At 43.9% G+C, this 24,200-nt stretch overlaps 1 protein-coding gene across 1 annotated transcript; it reads right to left on the bottom strand.

The window, feature by feature from the left end:
• Nucleotides 1-1,449: 1,449 nt before the first annotated feature.
• Nucleotides 1,450-24,180, bottom strand: eIF2gamma (eukaryotic translation initiation factor 2 subunit gamma). Its single transcript, XM_084591781.1, has 13 exons — nucleotides 24,028-24,180; nucleotides 23,539-23,602; nucleotides 23,357-23,418; nucleotides 22,923-22,988; nucleotides 18,229-18,350; nucleotides 17,301-17,395; nucleotides 16,624-16,782; nucleotides 15,928-16,062; nucleotides 15,328-15,422; nucleotides 5,681-5,825; nucleotides 4,803-4,972; nucleotides 1,929-2,101; nucleotides 1,450-1,588 (listed from the first exon to the last, which is right to left on the bottom strand). Exons 1-13 carry the CDS (start codon nucleotides 24,094-24,096, stop codon nucleotides 1,528-1,530), a joined length of 1,416 nt encoding a protein of 471 aa, XP_084447907.1. The 5' UTR covers nucleotides 24,097-24,180; the 3' UTR covers nucleotides 1,450-1,527.
• Nucleotides 24,181-24,200: the final 20 nt, after the last annotated feature.

Here is a 24,200-nt window from a genome sequence, read left to right as displayed (position 1 = left end):
CTCCTACACCGTTGGCAGCGGTGGTGGCCCCATGCGGAGGCGCGCAAAACTAGAATCTCTTGACATAGGCAGCGTCATCGCAATTTATGGAGCCAGCTGAGGAGTGAGCCCACTACCCAATTCTAGCTCACTTTACTCTGGTGGACATAAGCCAATCAGCGTGCGAAACTGGTTCTCGTGGCTCTGCCCTCTGCAACGGCTGCCGTCGCCTTCGCTCTACTGAGAGCACATTTTTACAGTTGTTGTCAAAATAAGCGTACCTAACAGCATGAATTTTGTGTTTCTCACAACGCATAATCAAATCTTGGATCAAAGTTAACATATGTCTCTGAAGCGATAGAGGTGCCATTTGAAAAAATTGCCGACGCCAGGCGCAGTGCGATGGCATTTCAAGCAAAGAAAATGGAACTTTTTCCAATCTGCAGTAATTCAGGGGCTCGCTCGTTATAATACAAATAATGCAAAAATGGTTAGAAACATTTTTCTCAGTCGGTTGTGATGCGGAACCATTTACGAGATACGAATGCGAAAAAATATGCTTCGAATGTCGACGTTGCCACAGCTGGTTGTGGGGTGTCATAATCTTGCTGCCGCTGAAGTGTGCTGGAACAACATTGAGAATCATACATACAGCTCACCTGACGTGCTTTGTAAGGTTCCCATGAAAGAAAAGCTTACGACAGATAAGTTATTCCGTCTTAAGCTGTAGCATCTTCCTTTGTGACTGGCAGCCACGGCTTGTTTATACAGCGTTGCTGCGACGGCTGCCCGCTACGATAGGCCTGATGCCAGTACTTGCTGATGGCGTCCGCGCCTTGCTAGATTTCGATGCAGCCTCGCAAAATTTTTCACCGTGAGGATTTCACAGTGAAACTTCACTGGGAGATCGGCAAACAGGCGCAGCCTTCATGTCATCCACAGCTGCTCAGACCGCCGTGCAGCGACGAGGAAGCGAGCATGATGCGCCGTTCGTGGCAGGGAGCAGAAGCGGAAACATGGGCTTCCGGCCAAATCCCCCGGTTCCGGCGGAGCAAACATCGCTGCTCCACGGAGCGATTCGAGATCCACACATGATCCCAATCTGCCACTGGAACAGGCAGTTCTCACTCCCATTCTGCCACTGGAATATGACTGCACGCATGCACCTGCACGCATAGCTGCTTCCTGCATGTCTTGTGGGATGGTGGCGATGGCAGTTTTAAAGGACAAGCAGGCATGCATATTTGTTTTGGGTTCTTAAGAACACGGCAAGATTAAAGCCCCAGACAAAACCATTTCAGCATTATTATCTGCAGACACTGACAGCTCTAATGCCAAAATCAGAAGCAGAGCAGTGCGTAGCAGCACGAGATCAAAAAAGTCGGTATGTGCTTCAGTTACTGTCTTCATTCATTCATAATCAAGGTGGTTTATGAGTCTTATAAATAATTTTTTGCTGAATACAAAAGCAACATGGGCGTTTCGATTTATTTGTGAACAAAGAAAATAATACGACTGATAATGAAGCGCCGCTCTGATTATTTGACCTCACTCTTGCGAAGTTGGCTTCACAGTGATGCCTCGTCGGATTTGGCCCCAGCCGATCAACCTGAAATCAAAACACGAGCATCTCCCTAAGCATCCACTTATCAGATACAAAAGCTCTTGGATTGTGCGAAAGGCATCCAAAGCATACTGCTTTCTTATTAGCCAGCAGCTTCAGGCCATGTCTGTGTATGCAAAAGTTGGACTTTAGTTTTATGTGTGCCAGAAGAGTTAAGGCAAATATATCAGTTCACACTCTGTTTGTAGTCCGAATTCTCCAGGCGAGCGTTTCAGAGAATTTTGTGCCCGCTAGTAGAGAGTTACGAGTAATATATGGCCTTTTGGTTCTTTGACAAATGAAGAATGGTTCTTTGTTAAGTACATAATTGCACTCGCTCTCTTACCTCCAGTGCTTCTCCACACGTCGACTCAGGGCAATCTTCTCGCCAATCTCTGTGCACACAGGGCTGGTAAGGCTGATTTTCGCCAAGTCAGCCTTGACAGCCAGAACACGGCCTCCCGTAGACAGTGACCCAATGTTCACCATCAATACCTCGTTCTTTGACAGTTTTTGCACCTGCAAGTATAACAGGCTTCCATGGTCACAAATCCAGAAGCAATTGGCACTTTTCTGAATTACAGTAAAACACACTTATAACAATACCGGTTTTAACAATATATTGGATATAACAATGGGCAGCCACTGCACCATCAGGTCTGCCATGTGTTCTACGGTAAAATCAGCCGCTTATAACAAAGCTGTCATATTACATTATCGGTTATAATAATCAAATATGTTCACTGCAAGTCAACAAAAACGCGGCGACCATAAAAGCGCGCGTGTACGTAGAAACGCTGACAACACCGATGCAGCGACAACAACAAAAAATAATAATAATCGAGACAGAGCGCTTTGAGCCAATGTGTTGGTCGGGTGCGCCGGGGAAGCTTGCATGCCATGGAGATGTGGGGGAGGACGGAGCGCTTCCTCACGCGGAGGAGGAGGGAAGGCGTAAGGTGCTGCTAGGCATGGTTGTTCTGAGGGAGAGCTTTGAGTGTACCGCCTCGAGACTGCCCGTGGCCTAGAGAATTCGCGTCCTCTCTGCCTTTGCACAGTAGAGCAGTCCATTCTGACGGTGCGTTGACCGTGGTGCGCTGCACTATCCTCCCCTATTTGCTTCATCCAGGTCCCCTCTTCGTGGCTGCACATTTTATGGCAGGCATGCAGCAGCGCTTGTGCATGTGTCTTGCTAGCGTGGTTCTCCTAGTGTGCCATCATCGTTGCCACCATCTTGCTGGCCCTGGATTTTCCGTGAACAGCAGTGGAGGAACCTACTTAAGGAAACTTAAGACAACCGGCGCAGAAGAGGAAGCGAGCGGCAATACCGCTATAAGGGGGGACAGGGGTCTTGGAACTTTTTTCTTTACTTTTGAGTGGAATGCAATGAAAATTTACAGTGTCAATCTCAGTTTCTTATGCTGATTTCAAATATGTTATCATTTTTCTATTATGTTGATTAGTTTTTAAGATATTAGACATTTTCACTCCTTTGTTTTCAAAAACAATAGGAAAAAAAACCGCTATACAATATAGGAAGTACTTTTTTGATTAAGCCAATATTAGTTATTTTACAGCTTGCTGAAATTCAATGTAGGGAAGACTGGTTGACGAGCCGTTTAAATTAATGCATGCAATAAAATTAGCAAGCCCAAATTGAGAAATCTGTTCCCAACATTGCATGCTTTAATCATTTAGCAGCATGCTGCAATAAAACTTACAGATGTATCTGCTCTAGATGCCAAGATATCTTTCTTGTAAATTTTCAAAAAGTAAAAAAAATTGTGTTTTGAGAAAACAAGGAAAAACAAGCTGAGATAAAATTTATTGAAAAACACTGAAAAATATTTACACATTCACAATGAAAATTGACTAGTATGCTCCAGGCATGTAATCTGTCTGGCTGGCACGCCTGCTGAACATTTTCTGCACATGCGCGCTTGTTTACAGATGCAGTTCTTAGGCGCCGGTCTTTTTCTTCCATGCGCTTCGTACTGCATGCGCTAGATGCTATTCTAAGCTCTTTCAAAATGCTGGCTGAGGCCCTCTCATTTCCTGCATTGAACTTGATTACAGCTTCAGCCACAGCTGCCTCAATACTGAACAAAGAAGCGTGCCGCTCCTTGGGTGCCAGTGCCCATATCATTGCATGCAGGCTTTCGTTGTTCTGAGTCTTTCTCCTCTGGCACCTCTGAAGGAGCTTCCTGTCAGACAAGCGCTGGTAAATGGGAAGGAGAGCCTTGTTGATGTGGGGAGGAAGATTTTAACAGTGTTTCGGGGAGGGCAGCCTTCTGGCCTCTGCTGCATTATGTCGACACCAGGAATCTGGGCCCGTTGGGCAAAGGCTATGGTTTGATGCTGAGTCGGTCGATGTGATATGATCGTATGTCGCCATCACAGCCTTCTGCCTAGCCTTTATGTCCCCTGAACGTGACCTCATTGCCCAGCCATAATATGAGGTCAGCTTTTTTATGAGGTCAGCAGTTTGCTTGCCCTTACCACTGATTCTGTCAGCGCTGTCTCTGTGCTTGGCAACCAGGTTGCGTAAAGCCTAGTTGGTGGTTAGATGGTTAGCTAGATGGTTAGCCTAGTTGGTGGAACAACTGTCCTGGAACAGGCGGTGGTCCTGATATTAAACCCAGACCAGGACATTTTTCCCAGCTATGAAATTTCTGCGAGAGCTGTGCAGTTTTCCTTTAAGGCAGTGTAGCTGCATTCAAGTGAATGCTAAAAGTTAATTGCTCCCCGATTACAGGCCCGACACAATATGTAATCACTATCACAAAAGTGTACGAATAAAATGGTTAGCCCAAGTGCTAAACGCCCTGCTGGCTTGAACAGTGAATTTATTAGCATTTACTGAGCTCCGCACTGTTACTGAAGAATATGTCTGTGGCACAGGCATTCATAGTCATGCTTCTTTTAAAGAAGAATGGGTCACAGGGCTGAATCACAAGGCTCTGTATAACAAACTGACAGTACACAAAGAACACTTCAAGCACATGCAAAAGAAGTATAAATTCAGTTTTCATGCCTTTGTTGCGTTATGCACGTGCTGTATGCTATGAGCAACTGCAGTGCATAGCAGCCCAGAAATCAGAAGGCCAGACCTCATGAAATTAAGAGTGCATTTGTTAACAGTGCCGTGACCACTAAGCCGAAATGAAAGTCGAAATGCCCCGTCTAACGCGTTACAAAAGATGTCTGCGCACTGCCGTACCTTTGCACCCTTCTTGTCTCCCTCCGTGCGCACTCCCAGGAGCCGCCTGAGCAGGAAGTATGAAATCTCCAGCTCGATGTAGATGTCCGGCAAGGCACCCACGGCACCTAGAACCTGGCCCACCATGCGGTCAGCTCGTGACAGCGTTGGATCTATCTTGGTGCCCACGCCTGCGGTATCAAAGAGAGGACAGAGAGCTAGGACCTACCTCTCCAGGCCTCCAAACCTTTGTGAAAGTCAATAAAGAAGCTTAAAGGGGGGTCGCTGAGGAAATCACTGTCTCCGTCCACTTATGAAGTGGAAAATGAAACACCAACCCCCCCTCCCCTCAAAAAAAAAAAATAATAAAATAACGCAAGACTGGAAGAGGTGGATACAATTTAGTTATCTAGCACTGAGTGTATATCATTGCTGTACAGTCGGTCCACACAATTATGGTAAAGAATGCTTCTACTTAAGCATAATATACTAGTGAGCAGTGACCGGCTTTTCATTCCCAATACAAAGCTCTTTAGGCTACATTTCTCTGGACCAATGCAAATACATTAGCAGAGCAATGTATATTATACTACAGCTGGAGAATTATGCGGACTCATCTGGCCCAGTTTTATCTATAGCTGATATCCAAGCTTCAACAAATGTGCAACAGATGTCAACGCCCTGTTACCATATTCCTATATAAGGAATACCTCTATATACATATATGAGACATATGCTACATAAGCACAGCAGTGGACTTCTAAGCACCACTTAACTGAAAAGAATAACAACAAAGAAACAAACAAACACTGCTACTTCAGTGTCCCAAGTCCTCAAAATAAGGGTTGAAAACGACTGCCCCTGACTCAAAACCAGGGCACACAAGAGGAAAAGCTCACCAATGAGACCACCAGGCACCGCGTACATGAGGTCGTTCTGCTCTGTGCACAGTGAGAGGATGCGCGAGAAGATGGGCTTGCACAGCAGTTTTCCCTCGTCATCTTTGGACACAATGCCGGGCCGGACCTCGATCTCCTGGCCAACCTGGAAGACACACAAAAGAGACAATGGAGATTGCCAGTGCTGAAAAGGCAATAAAAGCCTGCACAGTGCCATGGCAGCAACGACTACAAGAAGAACCTAACAGAACCAATGTGACATGTTCTTAGTAAAAATTGGCTGCAAGTGGCAACATTTGTACATAATTTACTGGCATTATTAAAGCTCCACTTGCAATCACAGTACTGACATCTATGTAATAAGAATGCAGTAATCTACCAATACAGGCCAAACAAAATTTGTCCTCAGGGATTCAGTAAGCTCGTACATGGGCAAGCAAGTTTGCAGTCAGTGACAGCGTGTCAGGAGCGGAAGCGTCTTCACGTGAACAAGATAAGAGTTGAAAGTTGTGCTTTTAAATAGCATGCTTCCACACATTCCAGACGGCTACCACTTACAATGACAGTTAAACATGGTTACAATGAAACTGTAAAATGTTCGTGATTTTTCTGTACATTTAGGTTTTCTCTATATGCAGTTTTCGTGTGAAGAGTCAAAAGAATAATGCATAACAAAGACCACATTAAAAACTGTAAAGGAAACTACCTTGAAAGTATTTACAGTAAATCAAAATTACTAGAAGTTATAGAAGCGGCGAAACGTTTCGCAATCGCACTGAAGGCATGGCACGACTGCGGCACCAGCCTCCATTTCCGCCGCGGCTCGCGACGCATCTACGAAGGAGTAGGGAGAGGGCGGTGGTGGAGGAGTCAGTCTAGGGAAGAGTGCGCGCATTCGCGTGACACAGGGTGCGTTCTAATTCCTTAGACGTCTAGCAAGACGGCTTTGTAAGCGTTATCATAGACGTCTACATGCTTGCGTAAAGGAATGAGTCTACTCGTCTACACCTTGTGCCATCTCGTGGCATAAAAGACAAACTAAAACGTTTGATTAACTACTATAATGTTGCTCTTTTAAAATTTTAAGACAGTACAAGTGAAAACCATGTTTTTAACGGATCGGCAATTTTTTCGCAGCAATAATATTGCATATTTAATCGCCACAGTGCAAATCGACTAGTGGGCGGTTAACTTGTAGCAGATCGCACCGACTGTACCACTCACGGAAGAGAATGTTGACAATGTTTTTACTCTCTTATTACAGATGCTGAAGTATGCATGCTTCTCGGATGTGCTCATGCACACAGCTGTAAGCATGAAAAAGGCTGTAAACATGAGAGGATTACGGATGGAAGGTGACAACGGGCTACAGCAAAAGAAAAACTTTGTTCTGTTACACCTGTCGTCTGCAGTCAATATGCGAAGAAACCAAATACAGGCATTTGTTTTAATGCGCAACAAGCCGGCATCGTCAGGCAAGTTCATTCTTCTGAGAATAACCGAAAATGCATGGAAGAGTTTGGGATGCCTACTGCATCAAGAGAGAAACACATGCGTGCCTTACACCAGCCATCTGACTCCTGGCGATGTGCTTAGAAATGAAGAGTTCATCGATAACATTAAAACTCAAGTTAAAGTCATCGTCAACTAAAAAAAAATTCTTTAAAAGCAGACCACCAGCTTTTAACTTTTAAAGAAAAACTACCAACCACGCGCTTTCCTCTTGCATGATATCTGTGGTGCTACGAATCTCACACTGACAAAGGCAGCTGAATTAATCTCTAGCTAGCATACACATTTGTCTAACAGAAAGATTTGAAAGATCGTGCACATGCATACTCCGGAGCTCGCAAAGAGCACGACCACCGTACAACCACTGCAAGCATTACTCACTTAGCCAGGATGTCGAATCGGAATTTTTTCAGGTTCGGTTTCGGCTTCTGAGAAGCATTACATTTCGGTTCGAACCGGTTTGGACCTGCCTGAACCGGCTCAAACGGGTTCAGAAAAAACAAACTTCGGATGTATTGTTTTACTCTATTTTTGTAATAAAACCTCGGTTTCCTGCTCCAGTATAGAATAAATGGTAAAAATTCATATAGTAGTCCATCTATTGTTTTTGTCGTGAGCTGTGACGGGCTCCAATTGGTTGTACAGACTGATACAACAAAATTTTATGAGTGACCGATGATTAGAGCAGCAAGGGGGAAAAATAATGATTATTTCTAGGCACAAAACCAACTAAATCTGTCAAACGCCGAAAGTTACAAGAAAATAATGTTTTCTGCTGCGCTTTTCAGGTACACAAAATTTCACACGAATTTTACTTCAGAGCGAAGCCTCTACTACTACTACTACAGGTACAACAATGTTTTGTCTGCCTTCACCAAAAGGACTTTGAAATCGGATCAAGGTTGAACCAAGCACACCATCCAAGACTAAAGATGTATATACCATATGTGCGACTATATATTGCACAGCATGCGGACGCCTTTATATTTCATGTTTCTATGGGGGTGAAACGCAAAGTTATCAGTGTTTTGTGGCTCAAAAGGTGCTGACAAAAGTCCCCTCCGTCACGTATAGGGGATTGCCATATTTGCCGGAGAACCGGATTATTAATTGTCGCACTTCAGTGGTTGTGGTGCAATGCAAACACTGTCTTGTTGCGCGTCATGGTTGTCTGCACGGGTGTGCTATATACCTTCCTCTAGAACCACTTTGATGCTGGACTGCTATGTTTAGTCGCATAATTTACAAAAAGCATGACACGACATCATGGCTGCTCACAATAATTTAATTATGTGCTCATTAAATGCTGCCAACTTTTTCACTTGCCAGCATAAAAAGACCGATGGATAAGGACATTGTCGAGGATTCTTGCAGTCATCTGGGTTCATTGAGAAGAGGGGATATACTTTAGTCCAGGAAATGCTCTCTCGACGCTGATTTGTCTAGATGGCACAGCAAGCGCTATTGTAGCTAGTGAATACCGTTCTGGGCGCCGCGACTTCTCCTCCTCCCAAAATTTCAGAACACTGCAGTATTTGCTTATTCTGGGCACCTTCTCAAATGCGTAGAGCAGGCTATCTACTTCTTCAGTTTTGAGAGAACTGCCGCAGTCTCCGAGGCCTTGTAGAGGCATTCTTCTTCTCTTCCAGCTCATTCTTAGCTTGTAAGGTGGTGGCACTTGATTGCCGCCAGCGATTCTAAGAAGCTGCTTCCATGTGCACGTGGTGAACGCCATTTTGCTCGGCACCTTTCCTCGCTGGTCAATGTAATGTGATATCGAGGGTCTCGCGCTAAAGTTCACTGGTGGCATAATTACCGCCATTCTCTCCTCTGTGTTTTTTTTTTTCCCCCTTAGGGTTTAGTCAAAGGCTCCTTCGGTCCAACTGACCTAGTCCCTCTCCCTGCTTTTCAAGGTTTTTGTCCCGACTACCTTGTCAACGCGCAATCCATAGACCAGATTACTCATTAGTTACGTTTTCTCTCAAAAGTGCACTTCTATCTTTCAGTGTCATTTTCTAGACCGTCTTAGGTATTCGCATTAGTGATGGTGGATAAAACGATGAAATGCATTCTTTTTCCGACCCCGTAGTTGTATGGGCTGAAACGACTGCACACGAAATACAGCTTGTGAATTAATACTTCTACCAGTAATTCCACTCAGTTCCTTGCTCCACCCAGTAGTCACATTTGAACATCGGAGCTTCATTCCTGGCATAGTTTAACTTGCGAAGGGAAATAAAACAAGCAGTCATCACTAGGGACAAAAGGAAAAGGGGAAATCAACTTATGGATTTATTTTTGTGCTAAGTTCAAATACAACTCAAGAATAGACCAGTAAATTGCTGCCTAAGGCAGCCTTCCAACCTTCAGCTTATCATTCTCAAGTCTCGGTAAACCAGACTGCATCTGCTGGCGTCGCATCACATACGACTGCTATGCCCTTTGCCACGTGATCCATTGCTACGTCGCCGAATGATGGGAAAACAAAATAATTGGCGTGACATTTTCTTTCTTTTCGTTTTTGAGTTGTACATGGTTGTATATTTATTTACCTAAATATTTCGCTCAACTTGTGAATTATCTGCTATTATTTCACTGCCTAGAAAGGCTTTCGAAAGGGGCAACTTTCTCCATGAGTGGCGCTATTAAGCAACGCAGCAGCCACCCGTGTTTGGGATGAAACAATAGCTCGAACAGTACCGCAAACCGGTTCAGAATGGTTCCTCCGATTAGTTCCGGTTCGGGTTCAATTCTAAGATGGCAAAAAAAAAATTCAGGTTTGGTTTGGTTCCAGTTTTCGGTTCGACACCCTGCGCTCAGTGCGATCCGTGCACTGTCCGCCATGTTTAAACAGCAAAGTAGTCTATATCGATGCTGACTTCGACAAAGTAGTCTTCGTGAGACGGTTTCGTGAGAATTGGAAAACATCCCAAAATGGAAGCAGTCCGGCTAGCTGTCTTATACTCGCAGACAAGCTTTTCTGGCTATGGAGCCAAGGCTACGGGGGCGAAGCTTTCGTTATGGTGTTACTACCCCATGTAGTTCTGGCATACCTGGCCTCAGGTACGGTTTTGGTTTCAATTCCGCCTTTACTTGAAATAAGGCCTTCCGAGCTTCCAGTGAAGCAGAAATGTCTTTCTTTACACTACTAAAGCTCTAAGTGAACATATATTCACGGTGAATAAATATTACACGCTACGCACGCTGCCGAAAAAAGCTCATTGTGAAAGTGCACAGAAACCGATAGGTAGACACAGCAGTAGCAGCCGACATAGGCTTCGGGAGATTCCCGACAGATGGCGCAGCCATCCCGTTTATGTGTTGTCGTGTTCTGATATTAAACTGCACTGCAATTATGTTGTACTGGCCTATATTGTAGTGCAATCTTGATGTAATACAACATAAGCATTTCTGTAATGATACGCTATTCCAGAGCACGATCCGCTTAATTTATCAAGGGACTTATTATGTTACGCAGTGAGCTGATGGTTTTGCCTCGGTAGCTTTGGCTGCATAGCCACAAAAACTTGTACGGGAGTATAGTAGCTAGGGGGTATTGGAATGCACCCATAGGTTCATATCGCCGTTCAATGAGGAGGTGCCTACGTCTCTACGCATGTTCCTGCTCACCCACCATCACTGGCCAAGGAAATCAGCTCTGCCTTGCGTCGTCGGCGCTCTACGCTGTTCCCGCTACCAACGCGCGGGAGCTCGGGTGCAATCGTGTGGCAGGCACGCTACTCGCCCAGTGTCTTTTCTGTTGTTCTGTTATTCTTCGCTGCTTTTGAGCATTAAGTATTATAATGCCACTTTCCAAAAGCAAAAGCAGCAAGACAGCTGCACTTTCCAGGTAGCTGCGTCGTCGGCGCTAAAACATGGTGCGTTGTATGAAATGCGGTCACTCATTATTATCGCAGACGTTCCTCTCATGGCAGTTCATGTTTTATTGTCAGCACTTGCCCGGTTCTGCCAGATTTCCTGTAATTCGGCACTAGCTAAGAGACAGTCGGCACTGTGAGTTTGTTATATCAAGGTCAACCGCCGCAACATGTTTGCTACATGAAGTTTTCAAATGGGACTTCAAGGGCGGCGTTGGGGAATTGAAAAACTTCAGAATATCGAGGAATTCGCTACATGGAGGTTCGTTACATAGAGGTTTAACTGTACACTCCCCGAAGAAGCAAGAACAGAAGTCAGAAAATACCCAACAGACCTGACCAGGCCTATGTCATGCCAACACGCTACTGGTCTCATGGACAAAATAATACAGTGTACCTGTGGGGCCCTTACCAGGGAAGTACAGAAGGTGGCGAAGAGCTCATCACAGGACAAAAACTGGCTAGGAAGCAAAAGTGGATGACTTTGCCTATCGGGTAATGCCCCTTTATTGTCACCCTGTTTGCACTAGGGAGAAGTCTATTCAAGAGCTGTTTACAAAAAATCTAGACAGATTTCTGCTGTTCGCAATCCTTTGCATAGGCTGGCCCTATGTTATCAATACAGCCCAGAATAATGTCTAAACAACTGTGACCGAGTTTCCCACGAGTGGCTACTCGTGGGAAAGTCTGACTGACTAGGAGTTTCAAACTCATTCCCTGACAGCAAGAAGTTTGTTTCTTGTACTGTCAAAAACCAAAATCAAAAAGCTAGTGTGTATGCAACTCAAATTCAATTTATCCTTTCTCATGCTTTAAATGAGAGCAGAGCACTGCTCGGACACAATGTACACCTGATGTCAAATGCAATGTGCAAAGTGTAGTCTAGCCGCTTTTCTTTTGTTATTTAGCCTTTTCTTGCATAACTTACTGTGTGCATTCTTGTATTTCTGCTTGTATTATTACTATGCTACCTTGTAATGTCTCAGTTAATACAGCACTTATTTATAAATAATAACAGACAAAATAGGCACTCAAAAAAAAAAAAAAATCGCAATGTTGCTTGTTTTCACACTAAACAGGACTGATGGCAAATCCACAATGGTGCATCCTAATTCTTGCAGGGGCCAATCGGAATCAATAGCATGCTCCAGAAAATTTTCTCCTTAGCTGTATGTGGCCCCTCTTGATAATAGTACCATTCAAGAGGTGGCTGCAAGTACTAGCTAAAGTCCTAAGAAGGGCTTTGCCAATACAGTGTCAACACGCTGCACGTTTAAACAGTATAGCCTCGTTGATACCGTATTTACTCGCACAATGATCGCACTCGCGTGATGATCGCACCCCTGAATTTTGAGGTCAAAATTCCATTTTTTAAATTCCCCGCGTAATGATCGCACCCCGAACATGGAGCCGCCTGGTGGTTGATCTGCAGTCATCCCGCAGCGAATGCCTTCCGACGAGTTCCCAACCTAGTCTAGTAACGTTGGAGTTCCCATGATTCCATGCTTTGCGGCGTTCGCCATTTTGCAATTCGGCAGCGTCGTAGCGTGCTTTGTGTTTTTGTGCGAGTTTACGCCATTTCACCATGGGGCGGTATGCCAGTTACACCGCCGCGTTCAAGCTCAAGGCTGTCGACTATGCACTGGAGCATGGCAACCGCGCTGCTGGTAGGCATTTCGGCGTGGACGAAATGAGGATACGCTATTGGAAGAAGCAGCGCGAGAAGCTGATGGCTACGAACAAGACACGACGGGCTTTCCGTGGACCCAAAACGGGCAAGTTCCCTCGTGTTGAGGAGGCGGTCCTAGAATACGTGAGGGACCTGCGCAAGGATGGTTGTGCAGTGTCATTAAAAATGATACAGACGCAGGCGCGCACAACTGCCAGGAAGCTGGGAATCGACGCAAAGGATTTCCGCGCTAGCTCCGGTTGGACGACTCGCTTTATGCGACGGAATGGACTTTCCCTGAGGCGGCGGACGTCGTTTTAGGGGTCACCTTGTGGACAGCGTGCGTGCCAAGCTGAAAGAGCTGCGCACGGACATTGCAGTCATTCCTGGCGGCCTGACTTCGCTGCTGCAGCCTCTCGACGTGTCTTTGAACAAACCGTTCAAGGACAACGTTCGACGACTTTATGCTGAGTGGATGGCGATGGGCCAGCATGATTTGACGCCGAGCGGAAAGATTAGAAGGCCATCCGTGGAGATGCTGTGCTCGTGGATCACAGAAGCGTGGAGCAGTATCCCCGACGAGGTAGTGGCTAAGAGTTTTAAGAAGACAGGCATATCTAACGCTTTGGATGGAACGGAAGATGACTTCCTGTGGGATTGTGAAGATGTTCCCAGCGACGACACTGCCGTTTCCGATGAGTCGTGCAGCAGTGAAAGCGAGGATGGCGAGGATTCAGACTTTGATTAGAGTACTGACGAAAAAAAATAAATGGGCATTGTGCAATAAACACGCTTAATGTGCGTGTTTATTGCGAAGGTAAGCCTTACTCAGCTTTTATTTTTGGTTGTAATTGAGATATATGTTCTAAGACGTCTGACCTGCAACTTGTTTGCGTTTTCGGTGCTCAAAAATTTTTTGTAGAAAATTTACCCCGCGTAATGATCGCACCCCGAAATTTGCGTCAGTATTTAAAAAAAAAAAAGTGCGATCATTATGCGAGTAAATACGGTACGTTCCTGGTTCATATCATTTCCCAGTTCATATACTCAAAATCATGGGCGGTAAAAATGTGCTATACAATTATAACATTTTGCTCTCGGTTAACAAGTTAGCAGATAACACAATTTCCGAGCAACCACATAAAACATTTTGACAAATTCTAGTCGCATACTAATACGTTGAGCGATCAAATGAATCTGCGCAAATATATGAGCGGGCCAATCATGGGGAGCTTGCGACATGAAGGGCTGGAGCGCAGCGGTGCTCACCCACTACGGTATTCTCTGCAACGCTCAGGCAAATATGAGCAATGCACCAAAGAGCAACACGCTGTTAACGCATGAGAGGGCCGCACACTAACACGAAGAGACATAACATGAAGAGAAACATCTTCTTCATGGTGCCTTCATGGAGCAATGCGTTTAAAAACTATGAGCTTGTACACGAGCAGGTGGGGTTTGAGGAAATGGCATGGAGAGCAAAAATGGGGCAACTTCATCCCTTGCAACTTCTTCACAGTAATGATGCAAGGGGGCAAAGCATCCAGTAAAAATGTAGAAATAATCCCAGTCAACCATTGACATCAACTGACAGGGTGTATTGTGAAATTTCTTCCACATTGAAGACGATGCAAATGTGCACTGAATTTTGTACGCACTAAAACAAGAGCTTTTTATACCACGTGCCAAGAAATGCTAACAATCATATTTAAGAAGTGAAAATTGTCACTAAATGCCTCCGTTCCTCGTTCAACGGTTAAATTTCTTAAAATTGGTTGGTTTGAATCTCAAGCTTTCCGGGATAACAAGTTATTTCCCTGCATTTTCTTAAAGAGTGAATCAACGAGGTTTCGCCATATATAGTGTGTCAAAACAAAGCAAACAAGCAAGTTGGAATTTACAACTGCACATAACCCAGGACAAGCACAAACTATCAAGGGCAGCTCTGGCAAGCCAGCTAAATTATGCAGCTTAGAAACAATTCTAGAATTTCTTTCATGCAGTAGCACTACTGCCCACATTTTGAGCAAAACCTAATCTATCTATGAAGCGTCCAGGCTCATGCCGCACCAACATTCGTATCTGCGTCGATTGTCTGTGCGATGTCCAAAGCTATGTTGACATGGCAACAGCTGCTAACTTGGGCAGCACTTTTGGATGGGAATCAAACCCATTGGAACCCTTAGATGCCAAGATGATTTGAAAAAGGAAAAGGAAAAAGGACTCACTAGACCAAAGCAATGCTAAAGAAAGGTAAGCAGTGTTACTGCATAATATTCCATGCTTCGCTATGGTAAACTTTCAGTCCATATTTTCTCCGATCCATAAAACTTGCAGGCTGACTACTGCGAAAGACTTATGCCACTGTGAATACAGCGATACACCACAACAGTGCTATAACAGCAACCAAGGTTCAAGAAGCTTCGAAGGAATACACAAGGAACCTCTGGAGCCCGGGCACAAGGATCTTTCCTATGGCTGAGCTCTTTAGGATTTCAGTAAGCAAAGGCAGCAAGACGTCGTTATCATTTGACATCATGCAAAAGCTGAGGTCACACAGCTTCCTTAAACTTCCTAAGAGCGCTTACCTTCAACACACCCCTCAAGATGGAGCCACCGGCAACGCCTCCTTTGAGGTCATCAACTTCACAGCCAGGCTTGTTGACGTCGAATGATCTGATAACTGTCAGTTGTGACAATGCACAAGGGAAGGAAAAAAAACAGGTGAGCGAGCAGCGTTACAACCGTTTTTGCGAGAAAATATACGATATTACAAACACTGCCATCGCTGCGTGCCTTTTGCACAACAGAACATTAGAGCAGAGCAGTAGAGCATTATTCCTATATGCCAAAAGACTCCTCAGTCACAGGTCCGCACACACCAATCGAACAGATTACACATTCTCAACAGTAACAGGAGAATGAGAGAGGCACATTGTCACAGACACAGCCACAACATAAATAAAACTAAGTCTGAATGTCCTGTGCTTTGCTATTCTTCAACCAGAATGTTTATCATCACATTACATTCCTTCTTTACGGTTATCCTACAGTCAGCAATTAGGAACAGTTCCTCAGTGCAGCTACCCCCATCGAGACTTCCCAGCTGCACACAGTCATGACTTTCAAAAGTAACTGCACGCACAATGAAAGCAAGCACTGAGCAATGAGAAAAAAAAAAAATGTACCTATAAGGCGGGGCTCGGATACAAAATCCCTCAGCGGCATAGGGATCTTCTTGACAATGTACTCGCAAATAACTTCAATGTTGTACTTCAGCTGGGCTGATATGGGGACCACGGGGGCACCTTCAGCCACGGTTCCTGAAAAGAGAACACAACCACTTCGAGTCAGCTAATTAAAACACTAACAAACTATTTGAAACAAACAAGAAGTTCATTTTCTTCCTGCTCAGAAACAGCAGAAAATGCAAAGGGTCATTGTAAAACTAAACAAACTATTTTCATGTACAACCAATACATTATTGTTTGTTTACTTTATGGGGCTTAACGTCCTAAAGTGACTCATGTTAAGAGGGACACTGTAATCCATAGCTGCTTATGTGCCATAGAGCTTAATATATCCAATGATTTTATACAAACTCCTAGTAATGATTCCATACACTTTATCTTAACCAGTTTTGTTTGCTCTTTGCTTGGCAATGCTATAAAACTTTTACCATATATAGGAAGTTGTAATCGAGCTTCAAACTATGCGACCTTGTCATGAATGCTGCTTGCATACTGCTATCTACACAATAAAATAAAATTATTTTGATTAAATAAACATTTTTTTTTTCGACAACAATTAGCCTATGATTAAAAAGAAAAACACCTAAGAAAAGTTTGAAGGAACTTGCAAATCACTGGGTATGCAATGCGTACCCTGCACAAACTTGAGGATCTGCTGGTATTGCTCCTTGGCCTGCGACTCCTTCACAAGATCAATCTTGTTCTGCAGGATCAAGATGTGCTTCAACTTCATGATTTCAATGGCTGCCAAATGTTCTGAAGTCTGCGGCTGTGGGCACGACTCATTTCCAGCTGTTAAAGGAAGTGAAGGAGGGGAGGGGGGGAATAAGAAAGGCAATTTTCTTTTTTCTTCCATAGAATAATATGTACGTACAGTGTTCTATTATCATATGTTATATTGCAACCAGCATTCCTTTTCCTTACCCAGCTAACAGCCAACTGTAGCCCCGTTTCAATAAAGCTAAGTGCAAATTCATAAAAGTAAAGCGCTCTCACCCTGAACAAAGAATTTCAGAGATGTGCATATGAACGGAATAGCTAATTTTTTGCATTCTTTTTTTCCATAACATGTGCCCTCAGAGATATTTTTAACATCTGCACGCTACCATAATAGGCAGGCATGAGAGCAACATCTTAGCAGAAATTTTCAGGCGACCGGCTAAACCAAATTAAATCACAGACTTGAAACAGTGCGGCAGTTCCTTGAAAAACGTTTGAAAGTGTAACTTTGCTAGAATGTCTGGTAAGAGCAGATCTTGAAAGGAGTGAAGAGTTGGCGGAACAAAATTAGCTAGAAGCACGGGACCAACCGATCAGAAGCAAGGCAGCATCCATGACAGCTGCGCCGTTCAACATGGTGGCCATCAAAATGTCGTGGCCAGGACAGTCAACAAAGGAGACATGCCTGCATAAGCAAACACATGCACGGTTCAGCAAAGACGGCAGTTGCACAAGGCTAATCCTATTCATCAAAGGCACTCACACAATAACAACCAAAAATGCAAAAAACTAAGCAGAAACCTAGAAGTCTTCATTGGCAACACACAGCTGTCAGTCACGCTACAAGATTAATCGCACATGTGACAAAAAACTGTGCAATCTCAATAGTACACAATGCCTACATACAGGCACGAATACAGAAGAAAAATAAATAAAAAAACACCAATAAATTACATTCTGGCTTGTACACCTGAGGCTGTTTGATTATCACAGGCTCTTGAATTGCAGTACCGAGAAGAAAGAGCCTACCCTCAGGATCACCACAGAAATGTGAAAGCACGGCCCTTCGCCAAAGAACGCATATAGTATCTACAATGTCGAGCCAACTTATAACAAACTAGACGGTCATACGAATTCCATTTGCTGTATCCTAAGTTCGTAGTAAGTAGATGTGCCATATTCCAGCCAAAGAAATGCAAAGGTCATCATACGTAGCCGTCAGTAGGCGTCCGTTCCTTCAAAGGAAACCTTACCAAGCCGCTTTCTAAGCTCTCCAGCATGATTAAGTGCTCCTGGTTGGGGCACTTGGACCAGCAGCTCTTTACAAACACGACAGCAACTGAGGCATTCACGGCATATGGTGGTGCGTAACAATCCACCTCTTCCGATTCTCAACAAGGAAGCTGTGGCAAAGCTGCCAGCGCAGTGCAATGTCTCCACATGGGAGCAGCTCAGAAGGCGGAGATGCAACAAGTGATGGGGGTGGGGGTGGGGGAGAAAAAAAAAAAAAAAACGCACCTCAACAACCTGAACCGACCGTTGCAGCCGAGTCGGTCGCAAGGAAAGTCGTCTTCTTTGCTGCTGCCGGCCGACCGATAGCATGCCGGGCGAATGCACTTCTCGTCGTCGCATTTGTAGATCTGCGTAACAAGCCCAGGAAAGTTTTTTTTTTTTTTTTTCAATAATTCACTAATTAACAAGTTTCGGGCTTTGTGCAACTATCAAATGTACTATACACAAGCATAAGAAAATAAAGCAGCGTTGCTATGAGGCATCCAAAGCTAGAAAAGCACAGTAACAAATTATAACTGTTATAAACTATTATAAACTACTGGCATCAAATGAAACACGAACAGATGGTTGTGATGCAAACCCCAAACTAACAATATGTAATTTTTTTAAAAATTGATATCTGCTGTGTTACAACTATTGGTCGTGAGGACATACTGTGGCGCCACCTCTCTGAAGCGCCCGCATGACAAACAAAGTGGGATAACCGGCGTTGAACTGCTGATGTAGGATGCTTTCCTAGGCAGTTCGGTTGCGCGTTAGCATTGCATTGATTTATTTATTTAATATACATCTCGGTCTGGGCCTGTATAAGCTTAATTTGAGGTTTTAGACCCACTCATTTGACAAAACAGCACTTCAATGAGTCAGAGCTATCCAAGTTGGCGACCTTTAGTGCTACGACGACGAGCACCGGCTCCAGCATTGCTGTTATGAAAAAAATCAATTCAAGCTGCCACACAACCAGTCAGAGGTAAGCAGTCACTGAACAGGTAATAGGATTTCTCTGCAAGAGCAGAGTACTATTAGGAAGGAGCCTGACGGATGCTGAGCGCCTGCGCATAGCGCCAGCAGAAGCGGCACATACCGTTTGCCTGCTCCCTTGAACGTACCTAGTAGAGCAGACAAGCTTGACTATGGGAATGACGTTGATTAATTTTTATAGCAAGTGTGAAGAAGTGCGTTCCACACAACGAATTCTTACTCAGTGTCTACCGGCATTGGCACTAAAGAGCGGATATCTATTTTCCCCGCGCACAAGTCGTGTTTTTTTTTTCTTTTCGTTTTTTTTTTTTACGAATACCTTAATCAGCACATCACAACATGCATGCAATGCATTATCATTTGTTTATTCACGGACTGTCATTTCTCACCATGCATACCGCTGTCCGAGGTGGCAGATTCTTCTAGTTCACTTCAGTGGGATTTACACGAGTCAACGCGTTCATTTAGAATAATTTGAGACCCTGGCTTTCGCACGATCCTTCCTTTCTTTGGGAGCGTACTGTTCCATGAAGACGCCATTATCTTTTCCACCCTTCCAGCAATATTGCTAGCTTCCCAAGTGTTAAGCGCAAATTATAATGCGTGTGCCATTTCTTCTCCCGCTCACCAAACTGTTTAGCGCCAACTCCATGGACGAAATTTTGCTCGTTGAAATGTCTGCTGCGCACATCATGAGAATGATCACCCCCTTCTTTGCCCATTCAAATCTTCATAAAGGAAGATTTTGTGAGCTTATATATGTTTCGGGTAGCAATGGGAGCTGCGCCGGGTTCCCTCGCTTACAGCCGGGTACAGAGCAGTAACAGACCGTAGCAAAAGCCTAAATAAACTTCAGCAGCCTCAGTAACGATGCAAGATCAAAAAGTGCAGGGCTGGAACTCTATGTCAACCAATACTATAGAAATTAACGCGACTATTAGCTTTTAAAAAGCTCAAATTCAATCGAGCGTCTGCTTCAGCAGCAGTAAGAGGAGTCACGTGATCCCACTTGCTCCCCTAGGCGACACAAGCTCCATTCGCTCCAGTGGTGGCACTCGCGCCCAATAGCATGATGACCACCCTGTGAAAACAATAATAAACTGCATATGTGTTTCCTATCAGCTGGTTATTACTTTACCTCTGGCATGCCTGAACATCCTGTTCACATTCCACTGTAGCTGTTGGTGCGTACTACAGACTGGCAGTTTTGACACCAGCTGGTTTAGTTTGATTTGTAGTGTTTAACGTTCAAGTGGCTCCGGCTGTGAGGGACGCCACAGTGGAGTACTCTGGAAATTTGACCACTTGGGATTCTTTTGATAAGCGGCTGCCACAACCGAGACTGAACCAGTGTTCTTGGGTTTAGCAGTCAAACACCCTAACCACTGAACCACCGGGATTAGGCGTACGACACCGGCGAGAGACGAGAGAGAAAAGTGAACTTATGCAAAACACTAAAAACCATTTGATCATGTCCTGATCAGACAGCTCCTAAGCCTGTTCACTGGTTCAGAATTAATTTACAAAAGAAGGGGCAAGGTGGCACAAGAAAGACACGAGCCATAAAAAATTCACAAATTGTGCACAGTGACGCCATGAAGTGAAATAGTAACAGGCTAGCACAGGACCAGGTTGCACAAGAAAGACACGAGCCATAAAAAATTCACAAATTGTGCACAGTGACGCCATGAAGTGAAATAGTAACAGCCTAGCACAGGACCAGGTTAATTGGAAGAATATGGGAGAGGCCTTCGCCTTGCAGTGGATATAGTGCATGTGATTATGATTATTGGAAACATTGGTGCATGGATTTGTACTTTGTACAGCGTGAAAAGGCTTACGCTGGACAAAACTTTCCACATCTGCTGTAAAGGCATTTAATTAAATATTTCGAAATGCGTGCACGTGTTTGCAAGGCCCATGCAAAAGAAGTTCAAACGACAGTGTGCAAAATTCAAAAGAGAACGAATGAGTAATAAGATGAAAGAAGATATTCATGATGCAGATGCCCCCCCCCATGATGTACTGCAATAACACTTCCGTGCTGAAATTTCTAGGCAAGCCAGAATTGGACAAAGTAGTCAAAATTGATCCGAAGCATTCCAGTATGGCATGTCTCATGGCACGGAGTGACCCTTTAGGTTTGGTTTGGGGGTTTAATGTCCCAAAGCGACTCAGGCTATGAGAGATGCCGTAGTGGAGGACCCCTGAAATTTCGAACCTGGGGTTCTTTAACGTGCAATGACATGGCACAGCACACGGACGCCTGGCTTTTCACCTCAACCCTTTAGGCCATAATGCATTCACAAACAGCTGGTCCTGTTAGCACATGCTGCCACAGCCTTTGAAGGAGTACTGTAATAAGAGCGGGCTGTACGTAAAACAAGAAATATGTACCAAAAGGCCAAACTGCTGTCACAGCGGTGGTCAAATTCATTAATTAAATGATTATAGAGTGGTGTCCTGCTTCCACTACACAACATCACACCTGGTAGTTTAACCGTGCACACAGTAATCATACCACAAGCTGCAGCAATGTTGTAGTAATTCATCTTTTTTGCAAAGTTACTAGTGTGTGCTCACAAATAAAGGATGCATGCATAGTTATAGATACTATTGGCACCCGCTTTAAACCTAAATGGTAGCAAGTGTACGCTGCATAGTGAATTAAAGCAGTCGGCAATTTTATCTTGCATCTCTTTTTCCTTTAAGTATTTTTAAAGCATGAAATGGTTTCAGTATCCATCGGCACTGCACTGGGGAAAACCAGAAAGTGAACCTAAACAGTTTTGTAGGCCATTAGGTGATCCCTACAAGTGTTTTCACTCATCGCTGCTTTCATTGAACACTGAAAAGGTGCAAAACTATTTTACTTCTAGGTGGACTCCTCACACGCACCCTCGGAGGAGACGTGCTGAAGCCAGGGTGTTTAGTAAGCTACTACTTTCGAGTTCCGCGACTTGTATATGTTTTACTTGAGTCAAAATTATGTGGTCACTGAAAAGGTAGAAAAGCGTAGTGGCCTACAAACATGATCCATTCACAGTGGAAAAACTGTTTACTGAATTGCAAATGTTGCAGTGAAAACATCTGCTCTTCACGTTTGAGAGAGCTCTTTTTTTTTTTCCTGAAAGAAGTATAGCTCTAGGCAGTGACTTGGAATGATATCATTGCTTCTCTTCTAGCACTCCAATGTTGTTACCCTATTCCTTCGCGGCATCTGATACTCTAGCTAAGTAATATATATATACGTCTTTGCTTTTGGGCAGATAAGAGTAATTGGCTGTAAACAGAATCTGGCATTACTGAGTAGTTAAAATACTGAAGCATATTTTAGAAGGAAATATGAAGAAATTAAAAGTACTTTCTGCTTAGCCTATGAAATCGACATAGCCCAACAGCAAGGCAGTACAAAACACAACCAGTGCAACAACCAGTACAAAACAAACCTAGGTATGCAGTGCTCCCTTCATGTTCAGTCGGAAAATAACCGCAATTGGCACAACATCATGCCTTATACATGTTTCAATAGAAATCATACCACATGCTCGACACTTGCAGTTCTGTTGTGATTAATGGCAGACCATCACGTTGAGTTGGTCATTTTCCCTGACTTGGCCAATATTTCAACGGTAACCCTGACATATCCTTAATTTCCCCAACATTTCCCTGGCAATTACATGTTTTCCAAGTCGCTAGGCGGTCTAGAAATGATTATGTGACGTTTTACTCCATTTAATGACTAGGATGGTGCCATCAACTGTGATTATTTTTTTTAGCTTTGTACCTTATCCTGTTTATAACTGAGTTTCTTGATGCTAATTATGTCATTTCAGTGTACCAGCCTAATTGAAAATTAGTGCTTCAATAGACACCACTGTCCTCCAAACTACTTCCAGTTACAGAATACATGAGATTGAAGATGCAGAATGACTTACCTTGGCATTAGCATAACCAAGCTTGATTGTGATGTTACGTTCCAATTCATTCTTGAATCGGACAGTCTACACGAGAGAGAAGGAAACAATATGAGATAAAGAAAAATATTCAAACATTTTTATTGAATTAATGTGTTGGCAGCATCATGCAATTAAAACACTAATCTGAGAACAGTAAGTCAGCACAACATGAAAGGCTCATTCCTCATAACTCGTTAAAATAAACGTTCTACCAAAAATTGTAGCCTTTAAAGCAGTCACAGAACGAAACAAGCTCAGACAAGCAAGGTGTGGGCATGAACGTCTCTGCTCTCCTCAATCACAATAGACAGAGTAGGTATCAACTATACTTTCTATTCTATTTTTAATAAACATTTACCATAAAATAAAGGAAAGGGTTCTGTGTCTCTACGCGTCAAACCATCATCTCTTACCTGTACACCAGAAATCGCCTTCACCACAGTCGATTTACCGTGAGCCACATGGCCAATTGTTCCTGCAAAAAAATTTTCCTGTGTAAGAAGCAGCTGTTCACAAGTTACACGTTTGATCATTAATAAACTTGAAAAAAAACCAGTTTAGCTCGCAGCGAATTAAGGCAACGAACCGTACGTACCGATGTTGATAGTCGCTTGCCTGCTAATCACTTCGGGCGTGAATGGTGTCAACTTATTGATATCCTGAAAAACAGTGGTGAATGGTGGATGTAACAATGAATATTAGAGTGATCGAACAGATTCCAACAATAGCCTCAGAGCAATGATGTTACGGATTCGTGACCTAAATGCCTGGCATCAACACAGACACAGGCACTCGAACTCAGCCATCAGGACTGGTCTGTTATATTATAAAATAGTAATTCAACAAAGTTCAGTTCACACTGACGGTGCTGTTAATATGTCATTGTAGACTCCAAACGGATGATACAGAGAACGAAAGCATATGATCAGGAAAACGCCGGACTGCAGATGACACATTTGGCAAGCCGGCAACAAGCAGTTAACACGTGCGCCCCAACCGCGGAACCAGGGACATGCGATTACGGCGTTTAATAGATGGCGGAGATGTAAGCTCACGATTACTGATCTATGGGCATTCCACTTACTAGTTTATCGAGGTCTTGTTTCATTAAATGTGGTTGCCCCTGAGGTCTCGCACACTCGCCGCCCGCCATTTTGGTAAAGAGAGTAGCAGAAAAATGCGAAGAGACAATGTACGTCACTCCTTTCTCTCTGCGTCACTGAGCACGTTTGAAAAGTAAGAACTCACAAAACGCAA

The sequence above is a fragment of the Amblyomma maculatum genome, chromosome 1 (genome assembly GCF_055883805.1).
Source record: "Amblyomma maculatum isolate TAMU_Amacu chromosome 1, ASM5588380v1, whole genome shotgun sequence".
NCBI lineage: Eukaryota > Metazoa > Arthropoda > Arachnida > Ixodida > Ixodidae > Amblyomma > Amblyomma maculatum.
Note: the sequence above shows the minus strand (reverse complement) of the source record. Positions and strands in the feature narration are given on the sequence as shown.